Source organism: Jaculus jaculus, chromosome 11 (genome assembly GCF_020740685.1).
Source record: "Jaculus jaculus isolate mJacJac1 chromosome 11, mJacJac1.mat.Y.cur, whole genome shotgun sequence".
Classification (NCBI taxonomy): domain Eukaryota; kingdom Metazoa; phylum Chordata; class Mammalia; order Rodentia; family Dipodidae; genus Jaculus; species Jaculus jaculus.
Window position 1 is genome coordinate 103,996,532 of NC_059112.1, and position 24,392 is coordinate 104,020,923.

A 24,392-nucleotide genomic window follows, 5' to 3' on the forward strand; every position below is an offset into this window, starting at 1 on the left:
GAAAAACAAAAAAACAAAACAAAACAAAAAAATGGTGATTTTATGGGCTGGAGAGATGGCTTAGCGGTTAAGCGCTTGCCTGTGAAGCCTAAGAACCCCGGTTCGAGGCTCGATTCCCCAGGTCCCACGTTAGCCAGATGCACAAGGGGGCGCACGCGTCTGGAGTTCATTTGCAGAGTCTGGAAGCCCTGGTGTGCCCATTCTCTCTCTCTCCCTCTATCTGTCTTTCTCTCTGTGTCTGTCGCTCTCAAATAAATTAAAAAAAAAAAAAAAAGAATAACTGGGTCCCCTCACCTGTGAGCCCTGGGCTTTCAGTTGGCTACTTAGTTCTTAGAATCCCTCTAGGGCTGGTCTTTGCTCTGTGCTTTGCTGGGCCCAGCCCAGTACATCACCCCATCACCAGCAGTTATGGTCCACATCCCTCCAGTTCAATTTCAAGGTTCTGCTGTAACCTCCACACACAAGTACTTATGTACACCCTCATCCACCCACAGACAAAAACGCATGCAAATCCATTCAGACAGAGAGAAGGGAAATACCCAGTGACCAAATTGGGTTCTGCATGAGGTAGCCCCCCCCCCCCCCAACACACACTCTGTGGCCATCAGTACGTACTGGGCTCCTGAAGGCTCTGGGTAGGATGTGTCAAGTGCAAGGAGAGTCTCCTATGGTGGCAACTCCAGACCCTGCACCCTGGCTGTCTGTTGGGGAACAGATTGGACATACCATCAGATCTCTTTAAACTCCGAGTGATCCATGTTCTTCTTTCATATCATGTGGCTCTGTTCATGACTCTGACTTCCGATAAGAACTGCCTCCATGATACCCAAAGCCTTCCCCATTTAGTGTATGAAGGAGGGTCCCCAGCAGAAAGGAGCAGGGATGAGGGAAAAGATGGTACCAACACATGATGAATCACACAAAATGTGTTACTAAATATCTGTCTGTCTATCTATCTATCTATCTATCTATCTATCTATCTATCTATCTCTATTGATATGATGTTAACTAATATAATATAATTATATAATATATTTCATTATATATATAAGGTATATATATACATATATATAAGGTATATATATACATATATATAAGGTATATATATGCATATATAAGGCATATATATATATATATCTTCGTCTGTGCCCCTTAAACTCCATCTAAGTCTAAATGTTTTGAATACTTATGTGGATACTTGATGTTCAGCTATTTTCAAACTTAGTGCCTCGGTTTCCCCTTCAGAAATCTTCAAAGCACCCCGTAGGAGAATTTGCTCATCCTGACACATGGAGAGTCCTGGGGTGCCCTCACTTCTCAGACGATTGTTTCCTCGTACACAAACAGGAAAACCATAAGGATAAGAATAAATAAAATGAAGAAATGCAGGCAAAGAATTTGGGGCTGCATTTATTACAGAAGAGGTATAAGGATTGCGATTCCCCTTGGCCATGAACTCTGAATTGGACTGAATGCATTCCTGCATTTTAAGCATTTGTTATATGCCAACTATCACACACGCTTTTCTTACATAACTCCACTTTATTCCCAATAGTCCTCTGAGGACTGATACTGACAACTTGAGAAAAAAAAAAAAACAAGCAGAAGTACAAGTGCCTTGCCCAAAGCCCCCGACTTTCAAGGCCTGCTTTCAAGTGCATCAGCAATTTATTTTCATTCTTTTTAACAACTGGAGCAATTTTTCTTTCTCAATTGGAAACAGATCAAAAGTAAAACTTTTGGGGTCAAAGAAAGGAGACAAACGCAGAACACAGCTTCCTCGGCCATCTCCTTGCCCACCACGGGATGCCTGTGGCTGCTCTGTCTCCATGGCGGTCCCCAGCCTGTGTGGCCATTTTTAGTAGAATCTAAATCAGTGAAATTTGATAAGATTTAAACACAGTTTCTTGGCTGTAATATCACTTACCTTCTCATTGTTGGGACAAAATTAGTTCAAGTGTGGAGGGGTTCTATGTGAGCTTACGGTTCCAGGTTCCAGTTCTTCATGGCAGGGAAGGCAGGCAGCTGGTCACAGAGAGAGAGAGGGAGAGAGATGGAGGGGGGGGGGGGCTGGTGAGAGAGAGAGAGAGAGAGAGAGAGGCTAGTGCTCATCCAGCTCTTCCTTTTATACACTCCAGGACCCCAGCCCGTGGAATCCTTCTGTCCAGAGTTAGGGTGTATTTTACCAGTTCAATTAACCTAATCAAAATAATCCCCCAGAGACATGCCCGCAGACTAAACTGATTTACATAATCCCTCCCCGGGGGATTTCAGGTCCTGTCAAGTCGGAAGCAGATGTAACCCATCGCAGCTATACTAAGAGCATTTCCAGGGCTCGCTGCTGCGCCGAGGCAGTGGACGCCGAGCACTAACTCTGCCCTGGACAGCTCGTGCTCTGTAGTTTTACAGTGCGGAACTTGGGAGTATTGCTGTCCAGCCCCCCGGGCTGCTTTAGCCAAGCTTGTCTACTCATAGACAAGATAGAAAAGCAATATCAATGCTGATAGCTCCCCAGTGCAGTTATGAAGCCCAACAGGATAACACTTAGAAAGTGCTATTCATTTTTTTTTTTTTGGAATTTTAATTATTTTCTACTTTTCTACATCTATGTATCTTCATCTTATCCCCTCCTCCCAATTACCCTGTCTTCTCTCCTCTCCCACGTTTTCTTTCCGATGAATCCTCATGCTTCTGTCATGCTTCTTTTTTTTTTTTTTTTTTGTTGACCCTCTGAGTTAAGTTAGGGTTGCTCACAGGAGCATGGCTAATTACTATACATTGTTGTAGTATGGACTACACCACCCAATAAACTGACTCCCCCTCCCCCAAGCAACGATTGGTTGCCATTAGCTACTCTGAGAGATGTGATGAAAACTGAGAGACTCAGGCTTGTGCAGAAAACCACAGCTACTGTGAGTTCATGAAGGTACTGGCTGGGTTGTACCTAGAACACAGCTCTCCACAGGTCCCCATTTCCCATCTTTCTGATTTTGCATTCTTTCTGCTTCCTCTTCTGTGAGATTCCCTGATCCTTGAATGGGGTGCTTTAGTTGTCCCGTTTAGAGCCGTGTGTGTGTGTGTGTGTGTGTGTGTGTGTGTGTGTGTGGGTGTGTGTTTTATAAGGCATCAAGGAAACTGCAGTCATCTTTGTCCGAGGGCCTTGGGAGGGCGCAGCATGTTTTCAGCATGAAGGTATCCGTGTCTAGATCCCAGTGCTCTGGTGTCCTTGGTGAGACACACACACAGACAGACTCACTCCTGTGGCCACAGTCCTGAAAGCCTGTCCCCAGCTCACTAGGCACAGGGTGTAGTTGCCTTTGCCGATTGATTGTCCTGCACTTGAGTCGACAGTATCGCGCTTTCGCAAACTTTGTTCCCAGAGCAAACGTCTTTATTGCCTTCTTCTCATTTGCCCACTTCATACTCGGCGGAACATTTGTCATGAACTTGCTCTTGATTTGAGAATTCCGTGCCTTTTCCCCAAGTGCCAATTTAAACTTGTGTTGGATGGCTTTTGTATGGTTGCCAGGCAGATCTTCAGGTTGCCCTCAAGTAGTGCATGGATGGAGTGAGTTAATTAGATGGGCACAGATATCGGCAGACAGGCTTGAGGTTGGCTGCTCTGTAAGTCTGTATGGGTGTGTGTTTAGTTATTTCTTGAAGAATTGAGAGTTTTCTCAGACATAGAAAGTCTTCTTATAATTAAAATTCTTGGCATCTCCATGGTAACAATGGCGTGTAAAGTCTTGATGTTGCAAGCTCCTCAGCTTCATGAAGAAGGAAATTGTCACTTGAGGACCTGATGAGCTCAGGACACTTGCATTATCCTGCCTCAGTTCCCCCACTGATGACCACAGAAGGTGGATGCTGGTTCACAGAGTCATGGAATACCTTGGCTGGGTAGTATCCCAGAAGGACACTGTGACCTTCACCTCACAGATGACCAGCCAGCAAATCAAAAGGAAGAAGCCATGACATAAGCCACACCAAGCCAAGCCCGGATCTCTGATCTTTTCTACCAACTACTTCATTGCTGTGGTGGCACGCTCCACACCTTCTGTCTTGCCATGAGCATTGGCCATGCCTAGCTCTTTTTCCTTCTACCTCTATGGCTGCGGCTGATCTGATTCTCTTTGGATGCTGTCAGAACCTTAATGCTGAGTATTTCGAAGAAAAGTTTCCATCTTTCTATCGGCTACATGGGCCTACCTGTCACCATTATGAAAACTGAACCAAACCACCACCACAACAAAATGAACACCATGAATGGAGCTATAAGGCTTCCGAATAGTTTTGTTCCCATAGGGAGTTTTTCGGCAGCTGTCTTTGGGAGGATGCGCCATTTGACATCCTTCCCTGCCACTTTTATTTTTCTTTGCTTCACTGTTTTATGTTTCCCTGTTAAAGGAAGACAATGAAGTTGAGACTATGGCAGGAAGTTGAGTAATCTCCGATCGAGTTTTCCTGCCTAATTTAGAATGGAGACATTCGTTCCTGTGCTCCAGGGTGACTGTCTGAGGATAAAGGACAATATGGCCACTCATTATGAGGACTCTAGGTCATCCTTCGGTACTGAAATGCCATTGATGAAATTCCATGACCCTGGCCAGTTGGAAAATGCTAAGCGTGTGGGAAGCTCACAGGACTTCCAATTACATGGCGATTCCAAAGATCGGTCCATATGTAAAAATGTATTGGGCACTTCAAAGTATGTGGGTTATACTGCAATAAAAATAACTACAACCATAAAAAAAGAAAGAAATGTTAAGTCCATGGACAGGGAAATACATTTATTCTGTGTGAAATGAGAAAAGGAAACAGTAGGTATAATTCAGTTTGGGGGGTGTGAAAACGAGGGTTGGTAAAACTACAGCCTATGGCTAATCTGTTTTCATAAATGACATTCGTTGGACAGAATGGCAGTCATCCATTCACGGGCTGATTGTGACTGCTTGGGCTGCTGTAACAAAGCAGCACAAACTGATAGGTCTGAACAGCCGAGACCAACTGCCTCACAGTTCCAAAGCTCACAGTCCGGCAGCATGGTGTTGGCAGGACCCTGCTGCCCCTGGAGGTGGGGAGGAAGACTCTCTCCTAGGCTTCTCCTCCACCCAGGCTTATAGCTGCATTCCTCCAGTGTCCACTTAATGTTCTCCTTGGGCATGTGTGTCTAGGTCCACGTTTCCCTTTTTGGTAACCTATGACTGCATTAGGAGCCCATCCTACTTGAGTCTGATCTCATCTTAACTGTTTACATCTGTAACGAGCAGAGCTCCAACTGGGACAAACACTGGGGGTTAGAACTTGAACCTGTGGACTTTTTTTTTTCCAGTGGGAGGGAAGGGTTGAATCAGTTGATAACACCCTACCACAGCAGCAACAAAGGCCATGTGGTCCACCAAACCTAAGCCATTTATGTCGTCTTTTTATTAAAATTTTATCTAACCTTTGTTTTATATGCGTGTATGCATAAGGGTGTGTATGTGTGTGTGAACGTTCATACCAACCTCAGAAGTCTGCTTACAAAAATGCTAACAGAGGTTGTTTCCAAGTTATAGAACTATAGGTTATAGAATTTTATCCGTTTCTAAGATTGGTTACATAATTTTAATTGTATTCTTAATGCTTTTCCTGTTTAATTTAAGTCTTGACTATTATTATGTAATGATTTTTGTAACACATCAATAAATAGCAAATGCCTTTTATTTGGAGGTAAAGGCATCCGTTCTGTTTAGTTCCTACCTACCTCTTGCATATTGCTTCTGATTTCCCCTGTCCTTTAGTGGTTCATGGAGTCCTGGTGCAAACCTTTTCTAAACAGGCCACTGTTCCCCACAGCTGGGAGGTGCTAAGGGCAAACACTTAGCAAACAAAAAACCTGTCTGTTTACTCGCTTGGGTATATGGATTCTTCATGTCTTTATTTAGCTGCCTCTTGTAAGTTGGGAAGGAAAGGTTCTGGCTTTTATGCCTCATTAAAAATAGATCCTTTTATGGCGAAGGAATGGAGCAGCCATGAGTCACCCTTTCCAGTATGTGAGGTACTGATCAGGCTTAGGAACAGGGCCCCACAATGGTATCCAGCCACCCCATGACATCTTGGCATCTTGTCATTTCAGGAAGCTGGACGCTTTCATCTATGATGCAGCAGTCTTGAATTACAAGGCCGGGAGGGATGAAGGCTGCAAGCTGGTGACCATTGGGAGTGGATACATCTTTGCCACCACTGGCTATGGAATTGCTCTCCAGAAGGGCTCGCCTTGGAAGAGGCAGATTGACCTGGCTCTGCTCCAGTTTGTGGGTGATGGTAAGCCCCCCAGGGAGCCCCTCCCCCTCCATTTGGAATGATAGAGGGTCGGTGTGAAGAATCTTGGCAATCATCTCACCATGCCTGGACCAGCCCCTGTACTTCAAATCACAGAAGTGCACAAGCCCAGATGCCAGCAGTGGGGGACAGAGAACTCCTGCAGCATCCCACGGCCAGGCCACCGTGTGAGCCAGCTTCCCACAGCTGCCACACATTGCCTAGGCAAGTGACCGTGGCTCATGGCTTCGAGGTGCAGTCTATGGTCCTAGTCGCTTTTTGGCCTGAGATGAAGTGCTCATCCCAGTAGAATGGCAAGATGGAGGAGAGTGACTGAGCTTGTGATGGTCAGGAGAGAGTGGGAAAGAGAGAGAGAGAGAGAGAAACAGGGACTGGGGATATTCTATAGTCTTCAAGAGCATGTCCCGGGCTGGAGAGATGGCTTAGCAATTAAAGTGCTTGCCTGTAAAGCCAAAGCCACAGATTCAATTCCTCAGGACCCACATAAGCCAGATGCACAAGGTGGTGCATGTGTCTGGAGTTCACTTGCAGTGGCTGAAGGACCTGGTGTGCCCATTCTCTCTCTCTCTCTCTCTCTCTCTCTCTCTTAAATAAATAAATACATAAATAAAAGTAAAAATAAAAAGAATATGTTCCCAAAAAACTGTTTACCCCAACTAGACTCCATCTCTTCAAATTTCCATTACCTCCCAGTAGCCCATTAAATTATGAACCAAGAAATGGATTAATGAGCCATGGTTGAGGTCACATCCCTTGTGATCCAGTCACCCTTCCCCCCTGCAGGCTCCCATCTCAGCATACTATTCCATTGCAAACCAACTTTTGGGAAACATTTTTATATATTTATTGATCGTTCATTATTTTGATAATTTCATACATGTATTCGATGCATTTTAATCCTCCTACTTACCCTCTCTCACCTTCTTTCCCCTCCTGTGGGAACACTCAAGATCGAAGCTGTAATAATACCTAACTCCTGATGTCTATCCTCTAAGTTTTAAATATCAAATTCCAGAAAAGGATTCCTTATGTCTTTTGGGTCAAAGACTCTTTCCTGAACCCATCAGCAGGGACTGAAGCATAGAATCTAAACTCACCTGGTAGATCTCATTATCTTATGGCAGAACGCTGGTGAGGAAGTCTAGAAAAGGAAGCGTGAGCAGAAGTTTTATGGGCTTTCACTACCATTTGCTCTTTTACTGCCCAGCGAACGACACTGACTTCAGTTTCCCCTCATGGGATTTGCGGTCTAATGGGAGTATCACATTTATGAGCCACCAGGCCAAGTGAGCTGCCTGGGACCCAATGCATTTCCTTCTGTCTGCCTTCCTCTGCTGCATAATTGGTGATCTCACCACATCCCACAGTCCGCTGGCTCTAAAGCATCCTGGCCTGTGAGCTAAGTTTTTTTCCTTCAACAGTTGGCAGAGGTCTGTGCACAGGGTTGGCATCGGTTCGAATGGCGCGTAGAGAGCTTTGCAGCCTTCCCTTTGTTTTCTCGACTCCCAAAATTGAACCTTCAATTCTTAACCGAACAACCAAACGTCCTAAATGTGCTTTTTGTTTAACTCTCAAGCAAGGACATCTGGTTCTCAGAATTCCCCACGGGGCATTTGTACCTTGCTTTGATTGCTAGTCCTATTCTCAGTGGTATCTTTGTGATTTGTAGCTGTGGTGCTCAGCTCTGGCTGTGACATCTCAGAAGCCCACAATAGACATTTACTCTTCTTGTGGGAGCGCAGGCAGAGTAGAGACTTTGGGCTTCATGGTAGGGTGGGCTTGGTGGCTCTAATTCCCGCCACAAGCCAGTGAGTCAACTGTGTGGTCTTGCCTCATGCATGTTCATGCTGGGTCTCAGGCAGGCTAGCGTTATTTGCCTGGGGGAAGGTCATTCCTGGGGCTGTGGCAGGCGCACAGAAGAAGCATCCAGGTGGTCATGGGCCTCTGAAATCTCTTCTTGGTCCCCTTCATAGCTGCTACCATCCTCCTGTCCAAAGCACGTCAGATGGTCAAACCATAGCCAACAGACTGGATGTGTGCTCCTGTCTGGGTGGAGACCGGACAAAGACCATGGACACTGGGGAGACACTATAACTTTGGGGAATGTTTCCATCTAATTCAGGGGTACTACCCACCTCTTGTGGGATGATCTAGTCAATAAACAGGGGTCTTTGTTTCCAGCATAAACACCACAGCCCCCTAAACAGAACAGGCAATTGGTCAGTGAAGGACTGAGTGAATGAATTCATGAATGGATGAACGTTTGACATCGGGGTCACTTTCATCTGACTGGAGATGTTTAAATGTGACAGGTATCTGTCAAGTGAGTGAGAAGTAACTCTCCCGCAGCATCAGTCTTGAACTGCTGGCTTCTTTAGGAAACCAGTGTTCTGGATGCACACCATATGTGGTTTTAGTTTGTGAGTGGGACCACCTGATGAGCTCAGCTGTTACTCATTCCTACTTTGACGAGTTGGGGGGCTTGTGAGTAACCTCACTAGTAGGTGATAATGTCTCCTCTTTAAGGACCATATTCTGAAAGGGAGTCAATTAGGCAAAAGTCTTGTTTATTTTTTTAATGTATTTATTTGTAAGGAGGCAGAGAGACAGCGAGGAAGAGGGAGACAGAGAGAGAATAACAGAGACAACAAGTGGGCATGCCAAAGCCTTTTCTTACTGCAAGTGAACTCCAGATGCATGTGCCATTTTGTGTACATTGGCTTTACAAGGGTAGTGGGAGATTGAACTCTGGCCTTCAAGCTTTGCAAGCAAGTACCTTTAACCACTGAGCAATCTCACCAGCCCAGCCTGTTTATTTTTTGAAGATGTCTGTCAAAGCTGACTGGTGAGAAGACATTTGAGACTAATAGGCCATTCAGAAAGGAGTTATTCAGTGTGTATCTGAACCAAGTTTATGTTAGCCACATTTACAGATACTTCTGTGAAACAATGATCCTTCTCAGCCTCAGTTTACACATTCATGAGTGGACACGGGCATATTTCCCTTTGCAAGAATGTCAGATGAGATGGGGGCGCTCACATAGAGAACTCAGCACATAGCCTGCGGTGCTGATGTTCTTCAATAAGAACAAGCTGCCCCTATTACTGATGCCGTTACCACCACCCCTATCATCAACTTCATCATAATCATCATCCTCCTTTTCACTATGTTGTCAGCACCATCATCATCACCATCACCAGCACCATCATCCTTATCAGCTTTACCATCACCACCCTTGCCACCACCATCACAGGGTATTTTGTTCCCATCATCGCCGTGATCACCACTTTCATTTGCATCATCACCATAATGACCCACTTTCTCTTCCCCCTCATCACCGCCATCATCCGTGGACAACTCCCCTATTCAGCAGTTCACCTAGAGTCCAGTTGCATCCAGGAATGATCTCTGTGGAGCTGCATGAACACGATCTCCTATGAGTCAGCTTCAAGATGCTCGCTTACAGAGCATTCGGTTCTTAGAGCTGCTTGATGTCCTGGCTCGTTGCTTTCCTGGTCACACTGCCGAGCTTGGGAAATGTGTCTTTTCAGCTTCATCTTTGGAGGCCATCTGGAAGCACAGACATGGGAGGAAAGAAGAGGTTGCTCCAGGGGGGGCATCTTAAGATAATCTTCCCGGAAAGCCCTGTCCAATTCTGAATGTCTCTCTAGGAGTAAATACATGAATTAACACAGCTGCATAAATATTTCACGTATCTTATGCAGCTCCAGCAGGATTAATTATGCTCTAAAATTAGACCCGTAAAGAGCATGGTGCCAAGAAGAACCAAATTATTATTCACCCTTTAGAATGGAGTGTTTATCTCTTGTTATAGTGTAGCTTTGGTGGACGATTTCCAGTGTAATGAGTGTCAAAAGTGTAAAAAAAAAATCCTAATGAGCTGTGTAAATATAACTTCTGAGTGGGGTGTTTAGTGATTGGGGGAGCCTCTCACGTGAAACCTGCCAGGCACCTCCTTAAGAAGAGAGGTTATTCATCAACATTGAAGGATGCCCGAAATCCCAGCAAGACATTGCCTACATCTTCCTGTCTGTATGTGGCCTCTCTGAGAGGGTGGAGTGCATCGTGTGATCCCTGTTCTTGGTGGTTTAGTAACATACTAATAGGCACCTTTTGGTTTGGTCATTGTTAATACCCAACATTTATTGAGGAATGTAACTGATGTTCCCAAGTTGGGGATGCCACTGACTTTTGCTCTTTTTCTTCAAGGGGCTCACAGTTCAGTTGCTTGACACAAATTAGTATATCTAACCTTAAAATGGAAATACTTACAATAATTCATATATATATATGCATTTTATTAGGTGTCTTGATAGATCAAAGATTAATTAAGTAGATATATAGACACTAGTTTTGTAAATGAGAAATGCATGGACAGAGTGAGTCATAAAGAGATTTAGAGAAAGGATAGAAAGGCTAAAGGTTCACCTCGGCTCAGTGGTGAACTCGCCCTTAGCCAGAGTTCACAGGGTTTCTGTGGCACATGATGTGCCCTGGCACAGAAAAGACCACACGAATGAGCCTGAAACATGAAGAATGGCATTTCTTGCTTCAAAGTGGAGGTGAAAAGGGGTCTCTTGGGTCTCACCCACCTTATGGACTTTGTGACTTTAATCATAATTCTAGGATTTCAAGAGGCAGAAGGGCGATCATAAAGGTAAAAACCCGTTTGCAGTACGAAGGCCACCACAAGGCATTAGTGGTGATGGGCATGGAAGCACACCCCTGTAGCCCCAGCGTGGGCATGCCAGGAAGGATCCAACGAACAAGTGCTGGGGATAGAGCTCAGGGCGGGTACACATGTCCAGCATACACAAAGACTTGGGTTCCGTCCCCAGCACAACATATGAAAAAAAGACAGACACCAAAGGAATGAGATCATGTAATGATAGAAGCAAGTGGTGCTGGGAAATGGAAGACAGCTGTTATTTGAGCTCCTAGCATCATTCTGATTGTGTGTGTGTGTGTGTGTGTGTGTGTGTGTATGCACACATGTGGAGGTTAAAGGACAACCTCAGGTGTCATTCCTCAGGAATACTGTTCACTTTTTTTAAATGTTTTTTTAAAAAAAATTTTTAAATTTTTTATTAGCATTTTCCATGATTATAAAAAAAAATCCCATGTTAATTCCCTCCCTCCCCCCGCACACTTTCTCCCTGTTCACTTTTTATAAATTGTATTTATTTGTGTATGTATGTGTGTGGGTATGCCAGCGTCTCTTGTTGCTGCAAACAGATGCTCATCCAGTGTTATTTGGGTGCTGAGGAACTGAACCTGGAACACAGAATTTGCAAGCAAGGACCTTTAAATACTGAGCCATCTACCCAGCCCCTGTAAACTATTTTTTTTTTTTTTGAGGCAAGCCCAACAGATTGCCTTTTTAAAATATGAGAGTAAGAGAGAATAACAAAGAGAGAGAGAGAGAGAGAGAGAGAGAACTGGTGCACCAGGGCCTTCAGCCACTGCAATCGAACTCCAGATGCATGTGCCCCCTTGTGTGCATGTGTGACATTGCGCACTTGCATCACTGTGCATCTGGCTTATGTGGGATCTGGGGAATTGAACATGAGTCCTTAAGCTTCATAAGCAAGCACCTTAACTGCTAAGTCATGTCTCCAGCCCTCTGTCCACATTTGTTGTGACATAGTGTTTCTCATTGGCTTGGAGCTCACCATGTGGCCAGATTGCCTGACCAGTGAGTCTCAGGGACCCTTCTGTCTCCATCTCCCTGTGACCACAACTGGCACTTCTTAGTGGGTCCTGGTGATTGTCTTCAGGTCCTCATGCTTGTGAGACAAGCATTTTATTCACTGAGACATCTCCTTAGCCCCATGGTAAATCTTTATGTTGTGTAATGCTCTGGAGTACCTTGCTGTTTCTGTTTTGCGGAGTAGGAAAATGAGGCTCACACTTCAACAAGAATCACCTGGGAGTCATGTTTAAAGCAAAGGTCTTATTTAAATAGGCCCAAGCTTCTGCATTTCTAACTAGCTCCCGGGTACCATGGTCATCTATAGACAGCACTCTGTGTAGATTTTTATAGATGTAACAACTCAACCAAGTTGATCCAGCTCCAGTCCCAATCATTGTCCCTTTAAAACATCCTGGTCACAGGTGGCCAGGTTGCTTTGATTCTGAGAAACATTTCATCTTCCTTTCTACTTGCTGCACTTTGTTCTGCTTCGTGGCTGTGTATCTGGTGGTGAAGGTTTTGTTGTTGTTGTGTGTTTATGTGTGTGAGGGGCACGTGTGTCGCGGCGCCTGCGCGGATGTCAGAGGACAATTTCAGATGTGGTCTTCATCTTTCACAGTGTCTGAGCCAGGCTTTCTCATTGTTCATTGCTGCACTTGTCAGTCTGGCTGGCCCGTTGTCTTCTGTTCCCACCTTCCTTCTCATGCTGGAAGTAGCTACTGCTATGACGTCTGGCTTCTCCGTGGGCTCTGGCCATCTGAACTCGGGTTTCTCACTTGTATGGCATGTGCTTTATGCACTAAGCCATCTCCCCAGACCTCCTGGGTTTGTTTGTGTATTTATTTATTGCATCTCTCTCTCTCTCTCTCTCTCTCTCTCTCTCTCTCTCTCTCTCTCTCTGTGTGTGTGTGTGTGTGTGTGTGTGTGTGTGTGTGTAGAGTATGTGTGACGTGATGTGCATTGTGGGGTGTGGGCACTGCTGTGTGCAGATGTACGTGCACGCATAGAGGCAAGAGTGGAACGCTATGTGTTCTTCTCCACTGCTCATCTGCATACTTCCTGGAGATAGGGTCTTTCTCTCTCTCTCTCTCACCCCACAGTCAGTGAGCCCAGTGAATTTCCAATCTCCTCATCCCATGATCTGAAGTTACCAACATATGTGACTGTGAAAATGTGGTGATTCTGGGGAGTCAAACTCAGGCAGTCTTAGGTCCTCCAGACCCTCATGCTTAAGTGACAAGCAAGTGTTCATAATTCCTAAGCCATACCCCCAGTTTAGTATTTTTTTTATTGTTGTTGTTGTTTTGAGGTAGGGTCTCACTTTAGCTCAGGCTGACCTGGAATTCTCTATATGGTCTCAGGGTGGCCTCGAACACACAGCAACCCTCCTACCTCTGCCTCCCGAGAGCTGGGATTAAAGGTGTGTGCCATCACGCCCAGCAGTTTAGTATTTTTTAACTTAATTCCAATACATGTAGTCAGTAGATAGAGATTTAAGTCTCATGCATTCTGATATTTTCAAATACAGTTTGTTTTAGTTGATTCTCACCCTGTCTTGCTCCTCATTCTTCCTCTGCCCCCTAATATTTTCCCCTGTTATATTATATTTCACATGTGTCCTTTCAGCCTCCCCTCAAATGTAGGCAAAACGTACAATGGCAGAACAGTAACTGATACAGTTTTAAACTCAGAAATATGTTCTTGTCTCTTATACCATTGAACAAATTAAACTAAACATTCTAATTATTATATTGATTATCATTGTAGCTTTTAGTAAATTATTTATATGATGCATACTATTGCATTTATATAATGTTTAAGAACATGTGACAAATGTTCTATGTGAAATACTTGGAAGATATGATACATATCTCTTTTATTAATATGGCATAAATAATATGAACAGCTCAATCAATTTTCCAGGATTTCCACAATTTTATGACTAGTTAAGGATTCTAGTTACATACATTTGACTACATGTTGTAATGATTGTCTATGAAATATTTGAAAAGTTGCATACACACACATACAATTTCAGCTGGACAGATAAACTAAGCTTCCTCTGCTCTTTTTGTTCTGTAACTCTGCAGCAATTGTTTTAAAGATTCATCTGGATTGCTAATGGGTTGGAGGGGACCACATGCTATTCTGTCTTAATAATGGGCCCTGCTGCAATTGGCTCTGTAGCGTTGGAAAACACTAACCCAGGATAAGGATACTTGATACCCACAGATCTTGGAGTCAGGGAGCATCTGAGTGCAATCGATGGAGAGGCCCACTCTGCGCATGTTGAGTGGTCAGCGTTGATGTCCTGATTCCTTGTTTATTACATGCTCTTCCTCTGAAACATGTGGACAGATTTTGACAGCAAGGGACTCCCTGCTGCCAGCTGGAGTCAGTGCATTCATGTGATTGCAGAAGCTCTTTGTGTATGTAATTAGGATGCTCATAAATTGCTCTGGGATGCTAGAGGAGTTGCTAATGTCCTCAGCATTGCCCTTGTCCAACTGCCAAACTTAATATCTTTGGGTTGGTGTCTGAGTCTTGGGCAGAGCTGGACACCCTGCAGGGTGGCTGGTGATGAGTGCCCATGCCCCACCCCAAGGATGGCACAGCCCGCAGGCCGTCTCCTCACAGCTGGCTCAGGAATGGCAAGGCAGAGTGGGCAAAAGACGTTGCCAGATCTATTCCACCCGTGGGTACTTTCCGCACTGAGCTATAGCATCTGAAATTCTACCATTTGAACTTTTGGGGGAATCAGCGCAGAGTCTTAGAGACAATGGAGTTCCTTCTACCCTCTTCTGACTTCATTTCCTTATTTGAATGTGGCCTGTCCTTAGGTCCTGCTGCTCCACAGCTGTCTAACATCCCTGTGACAGCTAACAACACACATAAAGTGAAAGAGGTGAAATAAAGTTCCTGTAGTTTCCTAGATGTGGAATCTTGCACAAATCTTCTCTGAGTTTCAGTCTCCTCATTTGTAATTTTTAAAAGCTTTATTTATTTGAGAGACAGAAAGAGGAAGATATAGAGAGAATGGGCAGGCCAGGGCCTTCAGCCCCTCTAGACAAATTCCAGATGCATGCACCACCACTTTGTGCATCTGGTTTGCATGGGTCTTGGGGAATCGAACCTAGATCCTTTGGATTTGCAGGCAAGTGCCTTAGCCACTAAGCAATCTCTCCAGCCCCAGTTTCCTTACCTTTAAATTGGACTTGGTTAAAGGTTAAATGTGAAAACAAGTATAAACTAGCCTAATCAGTGGGGCAACGAAGAGATTAAAAAAGACATTTAAACAGCTCTAAGAAATGAAAACAGAAATGCTTATGGATACAGCAAAAACAAGTGTAAGAGGGAAGTTCACAGAAGTAAATGCTTGTATTAGGGAGAAAGCAGTAGCCTTCTCACCCCAAAATCATGGAAAATAAACTGTGCAATGATACCTCTTTCTGTTATTTTGAAGGAAGGCCTGATCTCAATAGCAGGAACAGGGACAAAGAAAACATGGGGTAACTGCAGCCACCATGGTCCACCGCCCAATTAGGATCATGAAACCTCTGATCTTGTGTCCCCTGTCACCGTTCCCAATCTATGGCACAGGATGGGAGGGCAAAACGTGTATGGACTCAGGGGATTTGCTGTCTTATCACAGGCAAGACCTCATCCCTGGGGTGAAAGCTTCCATATTCAATATGCCCTCAAGCATGTGATTTATTATTTTCTCCTCCTCCATTTTCTCCTCCTCTTCTTTTTCTTCCTCTTCCTATCTTTACTCTCTTTCTTCTTTCCCTTCTCTTTCTTCTCTCCTCCTTTTCTTCCTCTTCCTCCTTTTCTTCTTTCTCTTCCCTTCTCCTCTTTCTCCTCCTGTGTCTTCTTCTTCTACTTCTGTACCCATCACCTCAGCCTGGCTTCCACGCAAACCTCTCCCAATCTGATATCATGGAATCAGTCGTCTTGCTACACCTTCAGTTTCTGTTTCACTTCACTTCTCACTGCCACATCACTACCATGAACCGAGGCTCGGAGATGCTGACAACTGCAGTTCCATTTTAGTCAGACCTTCTGCCAAACCGGGTCGCACTCCCGCTGTGTTCTCCACTGAATTAATACCCACAGTCCCTAAGAATGTGAACACACTCACGTTTCCTTCATAACTTCTGTGCGTGTACGTGCACATATGTGTGTGTTTCATATATTGTATCACCCAAGACTTGCTTTCCAAAATTCTCTGACTTGACATGGGGATCTTGGTGTTCCAACATAAGTCAGAGCTCATGAGCCTTTCACCTCTGTGAGGTCAAGGTTGGAGTACGGGATGCAGGATTCCGCCTCTTTAGTGGAAGCCTACGGGGGAGTGGCTGGGGAGAGGGTACCTGTGAATCTAGCAACCGGAAATATAAAGCTGAAACTCATGCTTCCTTCTGCTGGACTGTGATCAAGGGGATAAACAGACTAGAAAACACCTCAAACCAAATGCATAAAGTTTTACTGGTTTTGCTCATATGTGTGGTGTTGGTGTTGGGATGTGTGTGTGTGAGAAAGAGACAAAGAGAGAGAGAGAGAGAGAGAGAGAGAGGTATGTTTGTATGTTTGAGTATTATGCATGCACGGAAGCCAGACTAGAACACTGGGTGCCCTTTCTCTGTCCTCTCCTCTGCTTGTTTCCTGTAGATCATCTCTCACTGAACCTGGAGCTACTGTTTTTCAGTCAGACTGGCTGACCGGCAAGCCCAGTGGTTCTTTCTCCACTCACCCCAAGACTGCTGTTACAGGTGTATGTGGCCACACTCAGGTGTTTCTGTGGATGTTGAAGAAATCAAACTCAGGGTGCATCAGGCCACCCCGGGCCCCAGTGCTTGAGCCACAAGAGCTCTTACCTGCTGAGTCATCTCTCCAGCCACGAGATAAAGGTTTTTTTTTGGAAATCCAGGTGCATCACTCATTCAGTGGTTGGCTGTTAGCTGTGGTCACCCTTGTACCACAGCAGCAAGACTGAGTGGCTTCACCGAAACCCTGTGCCCTGCCAAGCACATGCCCATCCTTTGGTCTTTTGCCGAATGAGTTTGATGGTTCTGGTTATTTAGAGAAAGAGAAGAAGAGCAGAGAAGACTGGAAACTGTAGCCATACAGTTGTCCTAAAGGTCATCTAGAGAAAGGAAACTGGGGGCCACCCAGTTGTCCTAAAGGTCATCTAGAGAAAGGGAACTGTCAGCCACCCAGTACTAGAGTAAGAGAGGGGATTAAGATGCTTAACTGGATAAAGAAGGGCCTGGAAGGAAAGAGAACAGACATATGTGAAAGGGAAAAAGAAAATAGAAAAGGAAGAGGAAGGCAACACTGAAAGGACAAAGAAGACAAGAACAAAGTCAGAAGGGAAGACTGGACAGAGGAAGAGATGAGAAAGAGAAGAAGAGGGAAAGATAGAACAAAGAAAGGAAGCCCTGGGAGAGGAGGGATTAGAGAGAGATGTGCTGAGTGGCAGTTTAGAGCATGGTTAACTGGGGCATTCGCAGAATAGGTTGTTTGTCCAAATGAGCAATTAGCTGTACTGCAGATGATAACCATCCCGTCCTGTCTCCAGACACAGACCGCAGGCTGATCCACTCCTGGCTGGGAGATGTTGTCTGTGACCCCCTGACTCTCCCAACAAGCAGCTCTTCCTAACACAGGTCTGTGAGTCCTCAGATGGCAATCTTAGCCTCAGCACATTTAAAGAGATACATGCAAAAATAGGAATAGAATGATATTTGTGGGAAGAGGATGTCCAGAGAATCTGAGACCCTCTTCTCTATATGAGAGAAGCTCACCAGCCACCTTCATCCTTATCATTCTATAGATCTCTGTAGTAACTAACACTTAAGGCGGGAATCACTGTGTCACAGAGGCGTTCTGAACCTCTGGGTGCGTCATTCTCTTGAGTCCTTATAACAGCTAAGTAGTTCTAACCAGGAGTCCCTGTTGACAGATGAGGAAACTGAGGCATGAGTTGGTCAGGTTAGCTGTTCAAAGTCCTGCAGCTTGTAAGTCGCAGGACCGCTGAGATTGGTGCCTGTCCAGAAGGGGCCCAGGAGGTTTGCTTTACTCACTTGTCATGATGCGTCTTCATTAGCTGCTGTAACCCTCGCAGACACAAGGTAAGCGTTCTCCCCTGGACAGCGCGGTGATTAGATCACTCAGCGCAGACTCAGCTTACTGATGGAGCAGGGTTGGAAGCAGATGATACCTCGGCGACAGAGGTGGATGGCGAGAGAGAAAGGGACCCAAACTCTTTCTCTCTTCTTCCCTGGTGATGGAGACCTGTCCATGTCTCAGGCCCCAGCCCCCTGGGAATAGACACAGCCTAATTTTTAAGGTCATTCAACCCTGGCAGTTTAGGGAAAACTCAGAATCCAGAAGCCAGAGATGAGAAGGAAGGAAACAAGGACAGAATGTAATTAAGAGAAGTCAGATGTTTGGCCCTGATAGAGGAGAGCAGTGCTGCCTCTCCAGGCTCATAAAGACCCATTTTGGTCACCGGAATTGCTTGTTCCCCACGGAGCACCTCGGCGCTGCATAATCCCCGTCATTTCAGAAGTTATTGTCGTTTGCTCAATGTGTTTTAATCAAATTGAGACTTCAAAGGCTAGAATCACAGTTTGGCCTGAATAGTTTGAGCTGCTGTGTGAACCACAAGGTTTCTAATCAAGTCATCAGGGGCTGGATGCTATCAGCAAAACCCTCAGTTTATCTACCTACTTGTTCATTCATTTGTTCCTTCTCCCTTCTAGTCATTTATTCAGCACAGGACTAGGGCAGCTTTGAAGCTCAGGTGGTGGGATGTAAAGAGGATTGACGATTCCTGCTCTGTTGCCTTTACTTACAAGGATGCTTTGAATCTTAGCCTGGTGCTGCCAGCCTGTCAATCTCAGATAGTTGGGAGTCAGGTAGGAGGATTACAAGTTCAAGCCCTGCCGGGACTATGGAGTGATTTCAAGGGCAACTCAGCAAGACCCTGTCTCAAAATAAGAAGTAAAAAGAGGACTTGGGATTTATAGCTCAGTGGTAAAGAGCTTGCTGGGCATTCATGACCCACTAAATAAAATCCCCTCCCCCATACTAGAAAAAGAATGCTTTGGAGGGAGGGAGGAAGGGAGAGAGAGAGAGAGAGAGAGAGAGAGAGAGAGAGAGAGAGTGTGTGTGTGTGTGTGTGTGTGTGTGTGTGTGTGTGTGTGTGTCCAAGTAAAACCACTTGGAACACCCACTTCATGAACAAATATGTAATTTTCATCCCCCATGGAGGCAATTTCTATTTTCTTTCTATGCTGATTCAAATATTCACAATATGAATTCATCAACGTTTTGACCAGAGGATGGAGGAGGACAAAAAGATTGAGGAGTCAAAACAGAAGAATCACTACTGGAAGGAGGGGTCGCTCAGTGGAATAGGGATAAGAAGGGGGACAAAGGAAGGGAGTGGGAGGGGAATAGGATCAACTCACAACCTGTTTGTGTATTAAAACTCTCAATTAAACAAAGGTAATGTCAGAACAAAAAGGATTTGAGAATCAGGTTTAGAATGACGACCTGTAATATTTAGAAGCTTGTTCTCTGATTGGAAAGTGCTGGATACAAATGTTAGTGGCTAAAAGATCCCTCAGTTGAGGGATCTTTGATGTTGACTTTTTTGTCCTGCATTTCATCCTTTCTCCTTCTCTCAGGAACCCTTACTGCAGTTGCACAGAGACCTCGGTGACTGTGAAAACCTGAGGAATAAGGTTGAACTTCTAAAAATCAGTCCAGACAGCAAGTATAATAAGAAACATATGAGATATGACGGAAAAGCAAGAATGAAAGCAATAATCTTTAATGTTAAGCTTCCTCATTCAGAAAGGATCAAAATAGACATAAAAGTCTTTATTGCTTCCAAAGATTTTACTTTCATTTATTGACTATAATAACAGTGTTAAAAATAAAACAGACAAGCACAGCAGCAAGCTTCATATTTGGGCAGGGACTAAGCCTGGAATTCTATCAATCAAATAGGATCTGGACCAGCCATGACTCTCCAGATTCTTGTACCTGTAGAAGCTACCTGATGGGCTGGGGAGATGGCAAAGTGTTTGTCTTGTTTAGCAGTTACCATCTAGTTGCTGGGACAAAACAACTGACCAGAAGCAGCTTATGGGAAGAGAGGGTTTATTTCATTGTACAGTTTTAAGGGAAAAGTTCATCATGACAGGAAAAGCATGTCACGAGAAAGATAGCATAGTGTCACATCTGCTGGGAGAAAGGAGGCTCTGTGAGCTAACTAAACACCAAGCGAGCTGAACTAATAAACACCAAGGACTGCCTCAGCGACAAACCTCATCCAGCAAAGCTTTTCCCAAAGACTCCACAAGTTTCCCAGATTGCCACTAGCTGGGGACCAAGTATTAAAACTCATGAGTCAGGCTGGAGAGAAGGCACAGCAGTTAAGGGCACTTTCCTGCAAAGCCTAAGGACCCATGTTTGACTCTATAGATCCCACATAAGCCAGACACACAAAGGTGAGGCAAGCGAAAGGTCGCACATGCCCACTAGGTGGCACAAGCCTCTGGAGTTTGATTTCAGTGGCTGAGCCTTTTTGCATGCCAATTCTCTCTCTCTCTCTCTCTCTCTCTCTCTCTCTCTCTATATATATATATATATATATATATATATATATATATATATATATATATATATATATATAACACACACACATGAGTCTATGATGGACATTTCACCTTAAAACCACCACAACTTACAATCAAGAAGACCTGAGTTTAATCTCCAAAACCCAAACAGAACTTTCTGGGCATGGTGGCTCCTGCCTGGACTCCTAGGGCTGGGGAGGTGGAGACAAGTGTATTGCCACAGCTTGCTGACGAGCCAGTTTACCCTACTTGTGAGTTCCTGACTAGTGAGAACCCCTTTCTCAAAAAGAAAGGTGGACAATGCCTAAGGAACAACACCTGAGGTTGTCCTCTGACCTAAACACACACACACACACACACACACACACACACAAAGCCACCCAAGAAATATGACCTATGGTTATTATTGAAGATAGGTTGTCGGAACCAAATATTTAGGTAGATTTCATTTTTGCTTCTGTCCTATATGGATGGAGTTTCATGCACACTTCATTTACACTCACAAAATCCCACCACATATATATATATAGAGATTTTTTTTTCAAAAGGGTTGCTGATAAATGATCACCTTAGTGCCCCAGCAACTAGATCCCTTTGACCTTCCTATGCTCTAACCTCCATGTCCAGGGCAAACTATTACATTCAGAAATGCAGTGTTTTCAGGGAAGAAATGTGTTCATCCTAAGCATAGATTAGCAATAAAGGGCTTAATTTTTTCTTCATTGGCCTGTGACCAGATGGTACCATAAAAATTAGACTTGTTTATCTCTATCCTAATTTTAACTGGAGACATATTTGGAATAATAATGGAGCATTTCTTACTTAAGAAATAGATAAAATCTGTAAATATCTAGGCGAGCCATTGACTCTCCCTCACTGCTAAACCTCTGAGGGTTTTCATCTGCGCGAGTTCTAGCAAATTTCCCAACAGGCCCATTGGATTGCAGAGCCGCCGTGTTTATTATCAATCTGAGAGACAGCAGGATTCGAGCAAGGTCAGCAGTGCCCGGCCTGAGCCTGACAAGCAGTGGATCGCTTAAACTAGGGAAGGTCAAATGTCAGGAGAACCATCAAAGAGGAGATAAGACATAATGAATGGCTTGCTGGCAAGTCGAACAGTGAGGTCTCAGGCTCATGAGAGATTTATGGCATAAACAGTACTTCCCAACACCTCTCACTCCACACTGTTTATACACTTACATTTGAAAAAGTAGCATTGGCCAGATAGACAGATAGATGGTAAACAGACAGACAGATATTACATGAAAAAATACCCCAATCTGCTATCATTTTTTAAAATTAAATTTTTTTTATTTTGTTTTTAGAAGTAAGATCTCACTCTAGCCCAAGTTGACTTAGAATTCACTATGTTGTCTCAGGCTGGCCTCAACCTCACAACTGCCCTCCCACCTCAGCCTCCCAACTGCTGAAATTAAAGGTGTGGGCCACCACACCTGGCCCAATCTACTATATTAACATAATTGTTTTCAATTTATACATTGGCTCCTGTTATTCCTGTTATTTAGTGAACATTGCTATTTATACTTCTACTTTTTTTTGTTCCGAGGTAGGGTCTCATTTTAGCTCAGGCTAACCTGGAATTCACTATGCAATCTCAAGGTGGCATCGATGTTATGACAATCCTCCTATCTCTGCCTCCCGAGTCCTGGGATTAAAGGTGTGGGCCACCATGACCGGCAGCTTCCCCATCTTTTTAAAGGCTAAATTGTCTGACCAGCAAGATTCAAGGTATTTTAATGTTGCCTTGCTTTTAGTTCTTTTGAATAATAGCAAAGATGAAAAGAAATATTCCCTTGAGTTTCCTTGACCATTTATCTTATATAATATATACATTTTAATTAATTCATAACATCAAATATTTATGTGTTGTTATATCATCTGATTCTAACAGTTGTTTTAATTCTGAATAAAATGTTGCCATGATTAGTCCCTAGGACATTACTTTTTGTTTGTTACAGCAGGGGATTGAACCCAGGACCTCATGCATGCTAGGCAAGTGTTCTACCACTGAGCTATATGCCCAGTCCTCTTTTTCTGATGTTTAATATTTCTGATGGTTTGTTTGTATGATTTGATGGAAGAATAACTTCACAGCAACCTGGTTTTTTTTCTTCCTTTAAACTATTTGCAACTCAGCTCCTGGAGATGTAGAACCTAAAGGGTTAATGGCTGTGAAGGTCTCTAGGCATCTTCATATATTGTGTCCTATTAATGCACAGAAGGTTTGCTCCCATGCAGACGAATAGTGGTAATGAATCGGTATCCCTTTACTGATAGCCTCACAGCTTTGCAGGGCAGGCACCAAGCTACCTGAGAGTTGCCTTACTTTAAGTTCCTTTGAATAACAGCAACAATGAAAAGAGTGAGTTTCCCATGCCCTTATTTATTTATTTCATATGTAAATTTTAATGAACAATTTATATCTTTGTAGTTTATTGAAACTTTGATTACAATATTTATTTTTTTTAAATTAGCATCAGAGGTTTAGGTTTGATTGCAACATTTCATGCAAAAAGTCATTAATGTCATAACTTGTGGTCTGGGTAGGTACAGAGAATTTGGGGCCAAATATGACAACTGATCTTTAGTATCCTGGAAGTCCCCCCCCCTTAAAAACATTTTTATTGGCAATTTTTATACATGCGCCCCAGTGTACTTTGATCTCCGGTGCTCTGTCCCCCTTCCACTGAACTCTTTGGTGTTTCCAACCTACTCCCTCTTCTACTTTGATGCCATCTTTGTTTGCTTGTTTGTCTTGCCTTCCTCTACCATCCAAGTTGGCGTACACATGAGCCAAACATTGTGCTTGTCTTGTGCAGATGACAGCAGCAGATAACTGTGAGGTCATGAATACAGTGATACTTCATGATCAGAGATTAGTGACCCAAAGTTCTCCTCACCATCCTCTGGATCTAGCCTTTCTGTCTGAGCCTAGGAGGGCATAGTGGCGATTTCTCATTTAGTCCTGAGCACTCATCAGTCCCTTATCCTCAGCACTTTGACACATTTTGAGTCTCTCCAGTAGTCACTACCAATGGAAAAATGGAGCTTGGAGACCCCCTTTGATGGCAATTTCATCTTTGAGTCATGGCTTATATTGGCAATAATGTCACAAAACTGAATCATACATTTGATAATAGCTGGGTATAATACCCACCAGATAGTAAGTAAATTGGGCCTTATTCCTGTTCACAAATATAAGGTTTTAAACATTATTTTCTGTTTATGATTGCTTAATCAGGGTTCTGTGGACGGCCTCCACTTTGCAGATTGCCCATTGATGGCTAGGTGGCACTTCTCCTGTCACTTCCTCTGTACTGCAAGGTAGAGCACAGCAATGGTTGACACAGGCCGTTTGAACCTAAAGCTGTACATATTCACAACTGTCCCTTTTTTAGGAGAAGATTTCTCCAATGCACATATTACTTACTTGCACATGTGTTGTATGAACATGTATGCAGGGGGACACATGCATGCCATGGTATGCATGTGGAGGTCAGAGGACAGCCTTGGGGTATCTATGTACTTCTTGCCCCTTCTTTGCTAAGAGTCTCTTGTCACTGCAAACACCAGTGTAGCTGCCCAGTGAGCTGTGAGCTGTGGATTCTGCTGTGCGTCCCGTTGTCTCAAGTGTGCTGGGATCACAGATGCGTGTGCCACTTTGAGTCTTTAATGTGAA

At 44.1% G+C, this 24,392-nt stretch overlaps 1 protein-coding gene across 1 annotated transcript in view; it reads left to right on the forward strand.

The window, feature by feature from the left end:
• The window catches only part of Grin2a (glutamate ionotropic receptor NMDA type subunit 2A), a 453,099-nt gene that overhangs the window by 407,908 nt on the left and 20,799 nt on the right, over positions 1 to 24,392 (forward strand). Inside the window, exon 11 of the mRNA XM_004652254.2 lies at positions 6,119 to 6,306. Within this exon, the coding sequence (XP_004652311.1) occupies positions 6,119 to 6,306 (188 nt within the window). The remainder of the gene's footprint in view (positions 1 to 6,118; positions 6,307 to 24,392) is intronic.